Source organism: Mya arenaria, chromosome 8 (genome assembly GCF_026914265.1).
Source record: "Mya arenaria isolate MELC-2E11 chromosome 8, ASM2691426v1".
Lineage (NCBI taxonomy): Eukaryota > Metazoa > Mollusca > Bivalvia > Myida > Myidae > Mya > Mya arenaria.
The window spans coordinates 37,962,439-37,977,932 of NC_069129.1; the positions used below are offsets into that span (position 1 = coordinate 37,962,439).

Consider the following 15,494-nt stretch of genomic DNA (forward strand, 5'->3'; position numbering starts at 1 on the left):
TGAGATGGATGCACGAACACACAAAAAGATTTTCGAACCTTTCCAGATTTATGTTTACCAAACCTGTGAATCCTGGGTGTGGCCAGAAATGACACCAGGTGCATAACTTAAACATTCACAACCAATTTTAGTAAGATGAATGCGCAAACTACAGAACTTAAAGCTAAAAAATGGCCTTTGGGCTTTCAACAAGAACAAGGCAAAGTAATTCACAAAATCAACTGCAGAAGCAAAAAGCAAATTGTCTCCCAAAATCCTAGACTTGCAAATTGTCTCCCTTAACTCTAGACTTGAATTTACATGTACATGTAAACTTGGCTAAAAATAGAATTCGCTCATGCAGACCTGGCTAAAAATAGAAAGCATTTCTTTAAAACTTTCATGGCCCATAATCTAGGCATTTATGGGCGGATCTGGCTGGTTTTCGAAAGGAACCGAGCTCTAATGGATATCTAGATACTGTACAAGTTTCATCGAGATACAATCAAAACTGAAGACTGTATCGTGTTCACAAGCAATTGTTTACAGACGCACGAACGCACGGATGCACATACTACGTACACATTACCATCGCATAAGCTCTTCTGGCCTTTGGCCAGTAGAGCTAAAAAACACCAGATTCATTTACAAGCCTTAGCTTGATTTTGGGCTTGCCACTAGTGCAAATTTCCATCACTGTAAAAGGGAATTGTAAGAAAGCATAATAATAACCTGCACTTTGTGTTCTCCAACCACGAAGCCAAGTATACATGTACCCTGAGCCTCATTCTCACTAATCTGCACGACGGTGCTCGAGTCTATCCTGAGATCACTGCTTATGTCCGCACTATGTATGAAATCATCTGTCTCCAGATCTTCAACTCTCTTCAGCTCACCATTCCCTAGCTGAATTATCGAACCTTTCATAAAATGGTTCGGGTATTTAAGTCCTGATTCAGACATTTGCTGATCAGGTTCTTTTTCTATTTCTGATTGGTCGATAGTTTTAGTCCTTTTTGGTAAGGGTTCGTCTGTTTTGAAAGCACAATGTGAGTTTTCAGATGGATAGGAACTAGAAGATTCTGATGGGCGTAATATTCTGTGTTTGAGGCTACCTCTCCCAATGGGAGTCTTATAAAAGTCACCTGAAGAAGAAAGCTCCCGCTTATTGATGGGTGATTCTCTTAGTGAGGACACAGACGCCCGTGAGGGCTCAGCAAAAATAGGTGGCACAGAGAACTGATGGGATTTGTCATCTGTTATAACACTTGTGCTATAACGTCTATGTATGTCCGTCACTTGTTCCCTTTTGTAGCGCATCTCCTCCCCTTCATGTGTGGACAATGAAATACCACTCGAGTAGCCCTTTGCGACTGGTGCTGTCGACGGCAATGAAAACTGACCAATTATGCCTGCACCTTGGGAATATGGTGAACGCGGCACCTGGGACTGTGCAGCATTCCCTATACTTTGTAAAACTGCTGAATATGTACCGAGTTGTGGGTCCAGATTTCCGTGCACTGAGCTTGAGCTATAGCTAGCTGGATATTGACCATAGAAAGCACTGAATGGGCCCAGATTTGAGCCATGGGTGGCTGAATACAGTGGAGAAAATGATCCAACTGCTGAGGAACCAGCTGCAGCAGTTGTATACGCCTGTCCGTAGCGCTGTGGGTCTGTGACGGAATGTGGAGAGCGAAACACGTTAGTGATCTGTGTCGGGGGACCTGCCCCAGCGGTTCCTGCCACAATACTGCGAGTGTTGAGATGATCGTTCAAACCTGCACCACCAGCCCCTCCCACACGCCCTAATAACATGCCCTCACTGCTTGCTATAAGGGGCTGTGTGTGCCCCTGGGCACCTGAACCATCTGTTATATGACTTAAATTTGAATTGCCACTCCCAGTAGAGCTTCCAGTCATTCTATTCCTGTCATACCCATTAGAACCCGACATCCGCCAACCACTGTCAACATCATTTCCGCGAAATTTCAAACGGTTGTTGATAAAGCATTTAGAATTAAAATTTGAATTAATATCCCTTTCCTCATGCTCAGATTTGTGATTGTTATCTCCCAGTGATGCTGCTTTTAGTAGATATCCAGATTCAGGCTTAACCCCAGATTGTGATGTCGCCTCAGTCACAGTACCATTACAGTTAATGTTATGCTGGTGAAGGTTTTCCTGTGTGAGGGCTATAGCAGAGGAGGGTTTATGAGCAAGGTTGCTAGGTTGCCATGTGATGGATGCTGCCGCGGGGGTAGGGCCACAATCATCGCTCGTCAGGGTCGGGGAAATAAAGATTTCGGAACACAGCAGCGACTGGGACTCTTCTTCTGAAAATAGATGAGCAAAAAATAACAAAATATTATATTCTCCCTTTACTGTTTGAGAGATGGATTGGAATAGAACTGAGCCTGAACTGTGCAGAGCTTGTTCTTGTAAAGTGTTTCTGAGAAATAAATTGCTTTTCACAGAAACATCAAAAAAACATTTCAACACCATATTTAGAATATATAAAATATTTTTTGCCATTTGTATTTGTAATTGGTATGTATTTAGGTTTAAGTGAAAGTAAAATTTTTATAGATAGTTGTATAGCGAATCAAAACTATGCATTGCTTCAGCGAAATGTACAACTACCATATTAGTCAAACCGACAAATATGAGTAAGAACAAATTAACAACTAATTTCCTTGTACTTCAGAAATGAAATGTGTACAAGTGGCCTGATGTTGGTTAATGATGGGTTCCAAAATTATTATTGTTTATATTTTACTTCCTATAAAAGTATTCATAATGATATCTATTTAAGTGAAATAAATATTTGCTGTTAACTCAATGACTAAAACAAAGCCAACGCAAGTGGATGCCAATGCTCATTATTGTTGTTTCTTTTTCAGTTGAAAAAGCGCATATTCAATAATTAGGCTAGATTTTATTATTTTTTGTTATAAAGGAGCGCAAACCTTTATATTATAAAACCACAGAGACAGCGCACTTGACTATTTCGCCGCTTTTTAATGTAAGGATTGAAAAAAATTCGGCGAAACATGCATGGATCACTGTAAAATGAGATTATAATGATGCCTGCCAAGATTTGTGTAAAATTAAAAAACATTCAGCCTTTAATGAAATACAGACTTGATGGTATGCTTGATCGTTGAGTACCATTGTATTAAGTCTCAATTCAAAAAATCAAGTAGTTGGTGAGATATTAACCTATATGTGCTTAAATGCAAAACCTTAACCAGAATTTCTAAGTCAATTAATAAAGGCCCATAATTTTCATTATATTCAAAAAAGAGTTATCTAACATCATTAGTTTAGTAGGTTAGATAGTTGGGAATACTTATCTAAAGTTTCAATGCAATACATGATGTTTTTGCTGAGATATTGACTTAAATGTGGTAACAGGCAAAAACCAGAATTTTTAAGTCGAATAATAAAGGGCAATTATTTTGCAGTATATTTAAACTAGAGTTATATAACTTGGTTAATTAAGTAGGTTGGATAGTTGAGTACCCTTGTATAAAGTCTCAATGCAATACATCAAGTAGTTGCTGAGATATTAACCTATGTGTGCTGATGCTAGGATGAGTAGTAATTATAGCTCTCCTTCGAATAGTCGAGCTAAAAATGAATTTCAAATTTGTAAGTATTTTTAGTATTTTTTTTCCCTTCCGTCTTGCTCCAGTACAAAATAACATTAGTGGTACTTAACCTATTAAAGGTTATTTTCATAATAGCTAATATTTTACCTACAGAATGTTTTTATAGTTATTGGTGTTGAACAGTAAAATAATCATACTATGGAACAAGAGCACCGCCTGCAAGTGCTGAACGATGGTCTGATTTTATCCTTTTACAGTTGAAAAGATTTTCAAACATTCCCAATTTAAGTATACCAAACCTGTGAACCCCGGGGGATAGCCAGTAATGACCCCAGGGGCATAATTTCAACAAACATTCACAAGCAATTGTATTTAGATGAATGCGAGAACTACAGACACTTGGGCCAATAGAGCTAAAAATGGCCTTTGGCCTTTCAACAAGAACAAGGGAGAGTAGTACACAAAACCAACTGCACAACCAAATAGTAAGTTGTCTCCGAATAATCCTAGACTTGACTTTACATGTAAACTTGGCTAAAAATAGACTTCGCTCATGTAGACTTGGCTAAAAATAGATTTAGCTAAAAATAGCACTTTTTGTATACTTTCAAGGCCCATTATCTAGGCATGCATGGGCGGATCTGGCTGGTTTTCAAAAGGAACCGAGCTCTGATGGATATCTAAATACTGTACAAGTTTCATCGAGATACAATCAAAACTGAAGACTGTATTGTGTTCACAAGCAATTGTTTACAGACACACTGACACATGCACTGACGCAGGGACGCACATACGACGTACACATTACCATCGCATAAGCACTTCTGGCCTTTAGCCAGTAGAGCTTAAAATGGCGGATTCCTTGAGTAAATTGGTGTGTTCAAAAGATATTTTGACATGGTAAGTTTATATCACTTTAATCACAATATAAATACGCATACCAGGAGGCATGATGCGTAGGCTCCTCTTGATTTTTAGGCTGTGAGGCCACTAGGCTTGCAGACTTTTACGCCTGTGCATGCATTAATTTTCAAATGTTAAAAATGTTTTGTCAATCTGCCGATGGTAGATTTCATTCACTTGAGCCTCTCTCACCTCTAGAGTGTTAACAAGAATTTCCTTTAAATTTGACCTGGTGACCTAGTTTTTGAACGCACTTGACCCAGGTTCGAACTTGACCTAGAGATTATTAATATTAACATTCTGACCAAGTTTCCTGAAGATACAGTCATAAATGTGACCTCTATAGTGTTAACAAGCTTTTTCTTTAATTTGACCTGGTGACTTAGTTTTTAATCCCAGCTGACACAATATCGAACTCTTCCAAGATTTTATTGAGGGTAAAATTCTGACCATGTTTCATTAAGATTATACCCCAATTGTGACCTCTAGAGTGTTAACAGTCAAATTGTTGACGACGGACGACGACGAAGACCGACGACTATGACAGACGACGGACACAGGGCGATCACAATAGCTCACATTGAGAAAAGCCTAAATGTTGTACTCGAAGCATTGCATTGTCTATGAAACCAAGTTCAAGATAAGGTTTGATATGCAATTGAGTATTACTCCATTCTTCAGTAATTATTTGGGTATTCCATATCTAAATGAGTATGTCAAGTGACTGTTACTCCATGGTTTTGATTTAATTGAGTATCGTTAAACAAATCTATAAGTATTTTCAAAGGAATTCATGAGCATGTATATACTATCTTTATACGTTTATGATAATTTGTTTTACAATTACATGACTATACTCACAAAACATAGCAGGCCGAAAGCCTTTCAACGCTTTAAGCGCTTTAATTAGAATTTCTAGAGGCCTTAACAAAAAAACTTTATCGAATGTATATGCTAAACGGTTTATTTACAAAGTGAAAATATAAAATCAGTCTGTACAATAAAAATAATAGTGTGTAAGTGTGATAAAATATTGCTTGCATTTTGTTGCATAAGTACCCTAACATACACATCTTAAACCTGCCACTAAATGCTTAGTTTTCGTTTTCGATAAGCTCTTAGTTATATGACGGGTAAATATACAGTATGCATGCGTGTACATATTGAAAGCAAAATTTGAAAGATTGGTTCAATCATTATAACCAATCATTGTAAATAATCATACAACTATATAATATGTAGTATGCATGCGTGTACATATTGAAAGCAAAATTTGAAAGATTGGTTCAATCATTATAACCAATCATTTGTATATAATCATAAAACTATATAATCTGTATATTAAGTAATGTACTTTTTGAACATGTATTATTTATATTATTAACTACATTGTATGCCATGTCACTTATATCATATGGGCTGTTTCAAAAAAAATGGTACCAGAGGCAAAAAATATACTCATTTTGTAAAGTGTTTACATCACTTCATTTAACATACCATATGATGTACAATTATCAAAGTTTACAAAAATGCAAATGGTTCAGTGAAAACAACCAATATAAATTGTAAGTGGAACTTTTAATGAACTTGATAAAGGAGAAACATATGAATTACTAGATCAGCTAACATATCAAAATTTTGAAAACTACTCAACAAAGTAAACATAGACGGTTTTGAGTTTCAATGGCAAAGAAGTTTTACACAATTTAACACCTTCAAAACAACTATATGTCCAATTTTGAACTAGAAATATGTTTTTTATTACAATATTGTGTTTTTTCGCAATGTGTGCACACAAAAGTTTATAGCCAGATTAAAACATTAATATCCAAAATGTTTATTTGAAAGACAATCTTGAACTTTCTGAAAGTTTCAAAAGAGTTAATCACTGTTTAAATTTTTGATGCCACAATTTATTTACATATCTAAATTGCGAGAAACGTTGCACTCCTGACAAAAAAATCATATGTAAGAAACTGCACTATAACATTTTCTTCATTAAAAGTATGTGCATCAGTTATGATGATCTTCCTTAAAAATCAATCATATTTGTTTAAATAGTGTAAAAACAATACATATTATTGTCTTCGCTTTGTATTCTGAAAGCGAATAAATTTTATTGGAATTACGTGAAAAAGTATTTATTCATCGTTAATTTAAGTTTTGAATTAAACAAACAAAAGTGCCATCATATCATTCTGTAATGATGGTATGCATAATAAAAAAAAATCCAGAAACATTACACTCAACAACTATTGCTTCTTGAAACTTGGAGAATATCAGTCTATATTTCTTGTAAGCTTTAGCCTTTGTCCTTAACTTGTTTTACTGTTCTTTTTTCTTTTCATGTAACTGTTAAGCTCTTTTCTATCAAGTTGTAAATCCATGGTGGAAAATGCCAGCTTCTACTTAACATCTGACACTTCTTTTCTTGGTCTTCCAACTTCAAGTTCAATACTGACTCCCGCCCCTGCGAGAAAAGTTCTAGAACTAGCATCAAGTTCTTGAACGTTCAAGAACTGTTCTAGAACCTTAAGAACTGTTCTAGAACTACTGTTTTTAGTTCTTGAACTGGCGTTCTAGTACACAAATGGTTCTAGAACTCGGGTTCAAGAACTCAAAGTTCTTCAATCTTGTTTAAGAGCCTTTCATGTTCTAGAACATCAGTTCTAGAACTAAAAAGTTATTCAATCTTCTTCAAGAACTGTAACTCAAAGAAAAAACAAATTATTTATTTTGTAACGTAACAGTTAAGTGATTTTGTATTTCCTTTTTTAAGCGAGAGACTAAACAGGTTAGAAGATGAATATAGATCTCTGAGGCACATTAATACTGCAATCTAGAAGAGAGAATGTCTAAGCTAGAAGGAGTCCTGAAACCCAAGCAGAGCCAGTCACCCAGTGGACTGGATTAATATTAAAATAATAAATGAAATTAAATCAGGTTGTGCTAAATGTAAGATAAGATATAAGGGTTAGTTTGGATGCTGGTTACATTATTCATACATGCTATTCTGTGGGTCGATGGGGGACAGGCCCTTTTGTACTCTGTTAGTAGGCAAAGGGCGGCTGGCCCATTTGAAGCTTGTGGGAAATATGCATTTTAAGGTTCCAAGATTACATTTAAACATAGCTTTTCTAGTTGTTAATGTACCAGTCAGACAATTGTAACCACGCCCCCCCTCCCCCACCCGGTACACCAGGGATTGAGAGGGGATGTTTTTACCTTTCTTGTTTATCAACTTCGTTTACAGAAGATTTTTTCATGAACGCAAACAACTGGTTCTAAAATATTTTTTGAATCGGTTAAGAAATAGTTTTCTCATACAACTTCTGTTTTAGTGACCATGCTGTACATATATAACTGATAGGCATTTATAGTCGTTTATGTGACTTTTAAACTTCACAATGGACTTACGTTTTGTTTAAGCAAATGTCTGGAGTCTTTGGTTTGCCATGACGTCAATATATCAAACAGTAGTTTTTCATCTCCACTATTAGACAGCGTGAAAATGTAACACATTGGCTGATAGCTGGTAAGATCATTAATCTATGTGATTTCTATCCTCTAGAGCAATTCAAAGTCCATTAGTTGTCTTAATCACTGACAAAATGTGTACAAACAACTGAATAACAACAATAAGCCGCCATTTTGAATTGAACCGGAAGTACACTTTTGCAGACGATAATGGATGAAGCTTTCAATTTTTGTGTCGTTTATTTGACCACGATGGCAAACTGGTGAGTTTTTACCTATCACTTGTAGACTATTTCGAACTAAATTGGTTTTGACTCCTTACTTAATGTATAAAATTATTCCATGACAATATAAAGTGACTGTAATTTCTGGAAAGAGAATGTCAATCGTCAGTTTGAATTTTCTTTTAATTAATTTAAATTCTTATAATTAAATATTTATTTTTTTTTACAAAAAAAATCATAAGCACTTAATGCAATTTCGTTTCATCGCTTTGAAATGGTTTTACTTGTGTAATACTTTCATTTGATCGGAAAAGAGACAATTTAAAGAAGTCGCGAAAATATGTGACAGTTTAGACTTCATGATTTGTGACTGCATTCATTTAATGTTCTTGGGTGATTGGGTAAAGAAACCATGTGTTACTCATAATTGTTTATGATATTCACTGAAATATTTGTCCATTTTAGACTCAATGGAGACGAGTAATACACAACCAGACCGTTCAAGTGAGGATGTTAATTTTCCCTGTTTCCGGTACGCCTGACCCCTGATCACTTGGACACCGTACAGACCCCCAACCCACCAACATGTCCTGTACAATTTCTGCAGGTGTTCACTTGTTTATGACACCAGAGTTATTGGTAAGGATTTGAGTTAAGATAATTTTAAAATTTATGAAGTTTTTTCTTGTCATGAAAGCGTCATAGTGGATTTTAATGGAACCAAATATATATTTGACAAAGTGAGTGTAGCTGTAAATACAAAGTTGTACATTTATGGGTTTTTTCTGGGAGGACCCATTTCTCTCAAACATAGCCATTCTACTACGAGAACAATGCCTGTTAACTGTCATATGACTTGACAGTAGATTGCAAATAGTTTACTTTTACTTTGAGGCTTATGTAAATCGCCCTGTACCTACAATTAATACTAGTGAATTTTGTTTCAACGTCAAAGTAAAACTTCAATGTGAACAACTTAAAATCTCATCAATTCTATAATCTTGAGTTCAAATAATTTACAATTGGCCTTATTTAAAGAAAGAAGACTTTATTTTAAACTTGCTTCTTGTTAAAATCTAAATTCAATGTCATATATTTTTCAGGAAAAACGGACTTAAAATAGAGGAAGACAACTGCCATTTGAGAAAGAAAAGGAGTACATGGGCGATACATATTACTGCACTGTGCACAGTATAGAATCAAATCATCTACCAACTCCATGTTAGTTGCTGTGGGCATCAACATTGATACAGATGCAATTTTGGAAACTGTTCCAACAATAAGAGTTACTCTATCTTAACTAATGCAGAAGTAAAAACCGTTTCTGTATAGTGAAGGACTTGTTTACACTAACTAGATGCTAAAAAATTTCTTGCAAGTTGCTGTGATTAAATAAATTACAAACTTACACATCAACCCTAAAGAAGAAACATCATCATCTACAATGATGTAATCATTTTGCAATGTGTATATACTCACAACAGTGTTATGTGTTATAAAAAGTGGAAGTGTTATAAATGGACGACTCCCTGACAAAACCATAGAACTGTCATATTTTCTAATGATTAGTCTTGTTTCATTATAACTTCTTAAACCATTATTAAAATTTAATGAATTAGTTTTATAAATTAATATGTGTTCAATTGCATTACTTAGTTTTTTTAATTTCAAATGTTTTTGTTCTTTAAGATTTTGTTCTGTAATGCTGTTGATTAAGCCTGGAAGTAAATATGTTGTAACATGTAATATGGACAGTGTTCTCAATAAGAACCGGCTGCCGGCCAAAATGGATGGTTCAAATGGGAACTGGGCCGGTTAAAATTTTGAAAAATAAATTAATTTTAAATAGAATAAGTAGAAGCAGGTCGGTTACTTTACTCTTTGAGACGGTTCAACTGAAACTTATTGAGAACCCTGATGGATATTGTTTCTAATTAATGTCACAGATTCTAGTGGTATTCCACTAAAAGTTTACTGCTGGTATACCACTGAAATACCATTGGTATACCACCAGCATACAGCTGGTATTCCACTGACATTTTTACTGGGACTATTTCAGGCAATTTGTTGTTCTGGAACTGTTCTAGAACTTGGGAGTTCTTCAAGAACTAATAGAACAGTTCCAGAACAGTTCTAGAACTTGGAGTGCTTGAGGACAAATGTTCAAGAACTAGTTCTAGAACTAGTTCTTGAACAACAAATGGCCTCTTAGATATTCAAGAACTTTCTTCAGAACTTCTAGAACAAGTTCTTGAACTCATCTATTAAGAGTTCAATTACTATTCTAGAACTGGGTTCTAGAACAAATTTTCATAAGTTCTAGAATTTGGTTCAAGAAGTTCTAGAGAAAGTTCTTGAACATTTAGTTCTAGAACTGCCATTTAGAGTTCAGGTACTATTCTAGAACTATCTTCTAGAATCTGTTCTAGAATAATTCTAGAATTCCTCGCAGGGGCAGTTCTCCTTTCCTTTATAAATCACTACTTTCTCCTAGCAGCTTGGACCTTCTTCTTCAGGTGGCTTTTATCAGGCAGGTGTCCAATAGTTTTGCCCAAGCTCTTTGACTTGGGTATTTGCCTACATGCTCAGCTCTCTTTCTTATACTAAATCTATCTGCTGCTTTAAAGACTAGACTTTTGGTTTTCATTGGAAGTCTTACAGGTGTGTATTGGTGTGAGCTTTTTAGTCTTCTCTTCTGTTTTAGCTTTCCTTTTGCGGCTTACTTACTGCCATCATCTGATATCTGACAATGCTTTTGCATCATAAGTAGGATTCAATAGTCTTTTTTGTTTTATTTCTTCTTTATACTTTGGTTTTCCTCTTCCTTTCTGTCTCATTTTCTTAAGGTTTTCACTGTTGCCTCGTAGTTTATCTCGGATCTCTTGGATCTCTCTGTCGAGGCATTTATTTGTATTGTGGAATGTGTATTTGAGTTTTATTTGTGATCTTCTTATGACAGGTAAATCAACAATAAGTCTCTCCATTATTTACAGTCAAAATAGTTCTTCAAATAACACTAGAGTCACTGCAAAATATAATTACTGTGTCTTTTTTAATCAAACTTTTGGTTTCATTCTATAAAATTTTGTCAGGAGTGCAACAAGTTAAGCTGTGTTAATTTTCAAAAAAAAGGGAATGAATCTTTCTTTAAAATTCAACTTAAATGTTTGTTCTAAACTTATTACATTTACTTTAATGTCATTCATTAGTAAGGTCTTATTTTTAAATGTCAATAGTTATATTTTTCATGTTTCAGTTTCAATAAAATTTGAAATATGGATTTAATACGTAAACCAATTTTATCATTTAAAACTCATTTCAATACCAGTTTTTCATTTCTAATACATCTTTTATATGTCTACTTTGAAAAAAACAACAACAGGTAATCCTAGTAATAAATTTACATTTTCCTATCGGTCAAAACAGCATGTCACATAAATGCTTCGAAAAGCGTTGCACTCCTGACATGCAGTTATAAGCCTAATGCTGATAGTGAGTGCATCAAGTACAGTTATTAGTGCTGAAATCTGAAAGTATTGGTCAAATACTTCCTGGAAATGCAACTTCACCTGTTTTTAACTGAACCATTAAAATTTACACACCACTAAGTAGAAATGTTGCACTCCTGACAAACTCTGGTTGTCATCACATAGTGTCAGATATTGGAGGAATAGTAGTCCACAACAGGGCTTCTAAAACTTTGGAACCTCAATCGGTCCAGAACTAGCGACAATCGGTCTTGACCCAGCGACACCCCCCCCCCCCTCGAAAAAAAGAAAGACCTGTTCAAAAGTCTGATTACTTAGAAATGTCACACATTTTCGCGACGTCTTTTCTGTAAATATTTTTTCGCGACGTCGCAATTCCTAAGAGGGTTCTAGAGCCGCATAGCCGATTCAGATAGTCATTGATACAAGCTTAATTCAAATGAGATTCTCATCGAGTTCTGCGGCGTTTCTAGTAAGAACGACTGTGATCGTAAATAACTGTGGCTGTCGAAAAGTGGTCAGACGACAAAAAGTGAAACAGTACTAAGATTTATTTACTTAATGCATCCACAGTGGGTCAACATTCACCTGATACTCTTGAATAATAATATATATCTAGATTTATAATAGTGGCTTCAAGCTGATAAGTGTGATATCGACAACGATTTTTTCATTACTCCGAATTAAAATGACGTAAGCGGCACACTCAGCTTCCAGACTATGTAGTTAATCAAGCGTGTCGCTGTTGATATCTATGACTAGGTTCGGATTAACAATGACATATATATGCACATTTAAAAGAACAATTTAAATTTAACAGTTTGGTAATCAACAAACGGATATATCATGTAATGATTGACGACGACATAGCATATTCATATTGCCATGTGAAAATATGGACCGATTTTAACACTTAATCAGGATAGCTGCAAGCACACAATTTACACATAGTTTGTTTGATTGTGTCTTCCTCGACCTACCAATACACGTGATTGGACCGATTGCAAGCGTCTGCTAAATAACAAATAGGCTATAGAGTGATCAGTGTTGCGGAAAAAGCAGCTGGTCGCATTAGTCACATGGTAACTAAGACACTTTTATGGCCTATTGGGGGTAGTTTTGAATGTGTGAATGACCCATGAATATTTGTGTATTACAATTTCTGCAACTTTTACTGGCCTAGTCGTTTTGGACCGAAATTATAAAAAAAATTTCGGACCAATTTTTTTCTTCACTTTTTGAAACTGAAATTGGTCTGGCCGGGTCAAAATCGGTCCAGACCGGCAAATTGCCGGTTTTTAGAAGCCCTGGTCCACAATGTACATTTTTTGGCCTGAACTCAAAGATTACATGTATTGCTTCACAATTAACATTTTAAATCTAAAGAAAAATACTTGCACTAGAAGTTTAAGACTTTCTTTTGAAAAGTTTCCCTAATTATTTGTCCAATTATTTTTTCATAGTATGTTTGTTCATTGCCATGGTTTTAAAAGATAACTACAATTACAAGCATTCTGAGGAAAACCAGCTTAAGTTAAGGTATTGAACTAATGAACAAAGTTGGATTTTAACTGATAAATGAAGTATTTTCTTAACGAGAGCCATTCAAATTATCCATGTAATTGTAAATGTCCCAAATATCTGTTGCACTCCTGACATTTTTGTTATGTTTTTTTCAAATAACTTTTTTTTGGTCTGACATATTCTAATCAAACTTTGCAAAGTAGTGCAAAAAGTTGGTACATAACTGAAATACAGTGAATTGTGCATATTGCTTATCAAGAAATAATTATACAATAGAAAAACTTAATGGTACCATTTTTTTTGTAACAGCCCATATGTTAAATAACTGAAAAGTGGAATAAAAGAGAATATATACTATAAACTGTGTTCTTAGTCAAAATATACTGTTCAAGGACCAATATTAGTTAAATTTTATCGAGTTTTTGCTTCTATTTCTTTACGATGTTTTGTGCACTAAACATGGTAACTATTAATGTTATATTTAAACATGTTTTATGTCTGCCGTGGAACTTTTACGCAGTTTTTGTTCGCTGCAGAATTAGAATAAGCGTGGTTAATATAAGTATAATTAAGACACAAACTGTAACACATAATAATTGTTAAAAAACTAACATGGAGTATGGTTTCCTTTTTAATGTGGATGCAGATGATGAACAGGGACATCAGATGCGGTGAACATGACTACCTGTACGCAAAATTTTTCATTAAAAAAATATTAAAAAATTACCATAAATTTTACCAACAACTGAATCTTCACATAAAAAATAACTATTAATTCTCTGAATATCTTAAAGTGCCTATACCTGAATACAGAACCAATAACTACTTTTTGTTACCTAATTATTTGTTAATTTCTCAACAGAAATAGGATCTGTTGGTTTTATATAGAAACAGTTTATCAATGAGAGTAAACAGCTTAATTATGTCTCCATCAAAGCCTATTTTTGATAGTAAATTATGTACATATCTGAGATGAACTGCTGTCCACTGGAAATCTAAGCCTAAGTATGTTTATTTTTACTATCCGGTTTCTATCCAACATAAAAGATGTAATATTTTTACTATCCGGTTTCTATCCAACATAAAAGATGTAATATTTTTACTATCCGGTTTCTATCCAACATAAAAGATGTAATATTTTTACTATCCGGTTTCTATCCAACATAAAAGATGTAATATTTTTACTATCCGGTTTCTATCCAACATAAAAGATGTAATATTTTTACTATCCGGTTTCTATCCAACATAAAAGATGTAATATTTTTACTATCCGGTTTCTATCCAACATAAAAGATGTAATATTTTTACTATCCGGTTTCTATCCAACATAAAAGATGTAATATTTTCACAATTTGATTACCCTTATATTATCATTTACACTGGTTTTACTAAGTTAATATCATGAATTCCTTTTTCATAACAAACTAGACCATAGTTTCTCACCAAATAAAACGAGTAGCTAACAGTTCTTACAATAAGCAAGACGATTTATCAATATGCACTAAATTACTACTGGTTGAATTGTTATTACATATAAATTTACTGATAACCTTTCATATACGAGTTGGCGATCTGTCAATAAACATTCAAGTATGAATTCAACTTGTTAAACTTGCTTAAATCATCCATTATGTGGTTCAATCAATTGTCTACCTACGCATTCAACTATTTTTGTGTAATAAAATTCATTGAGTTTCGTCAAGCATAAAATATTATGACAGAGAAAATTTAATAAATATATTAAATCATTTTTTTGCACAAAAATTATGTGAAAAGTACATAAAATTCATAACTTAATATTTACCATATAAATTAATGAAAAATATTGGCCCAAAAAGCTGAATATGTTAATATTTTGCTTTACAATAAAGATAATCACAACATAAAAAGCTCATTGTCATACAATAGCTGAAATCTTAATTGACTTATAGCTACAGTACATTAAGTTTCTGTCTTTTTACTTAAATTAAAAAAACGTAACTATGGACTATACTTAAATGCCCATGAAAAGAATGCCACACAGTAGTACGGTAATTGGTAACTTACTTAGCTTTTCATGGCGCAGGACCACACATTTGTCTTTTCAATGTTAGCCCAGATGCATTTCATACAAATAAATCTTGTTGTTCAATTACAAATTTGTAAGAATAGGTTTTAATTTCAGTCAAATTCAGAAATTTGAAGTGTACATTTACAAAGTAATTACTACATAATAGGAATTAAATCCCCTCAAGGCATGCTGCCAAATACAACTATATCCAAATGGCACACATCTGGTATGTCCA

General features: G+C 34.2%; 1 protein-coding gene across 1 annotated transcript in view; it reads right to left on the reverse strand.

The window, feature by feature from the left end:
• Positions 1 to 15,494, reverse strand: part of LOC128243000 (uncharacterized) — a 68,884-nt gene that overhangs the window by 25,766 nt on the left and 27,624 nt on the right. Inside the window, exon 2 of the mRNA XM_052960472.1 lies at positions 712 to 2,315. Within this exon, the coding sequence (XP_052816432.1) occupies positions 712 to 2,315 (1,604 nt within the window). The remainder of the gene's footprint in view (positions 1 to 711; positions 2,316 to 15,494) is intronic.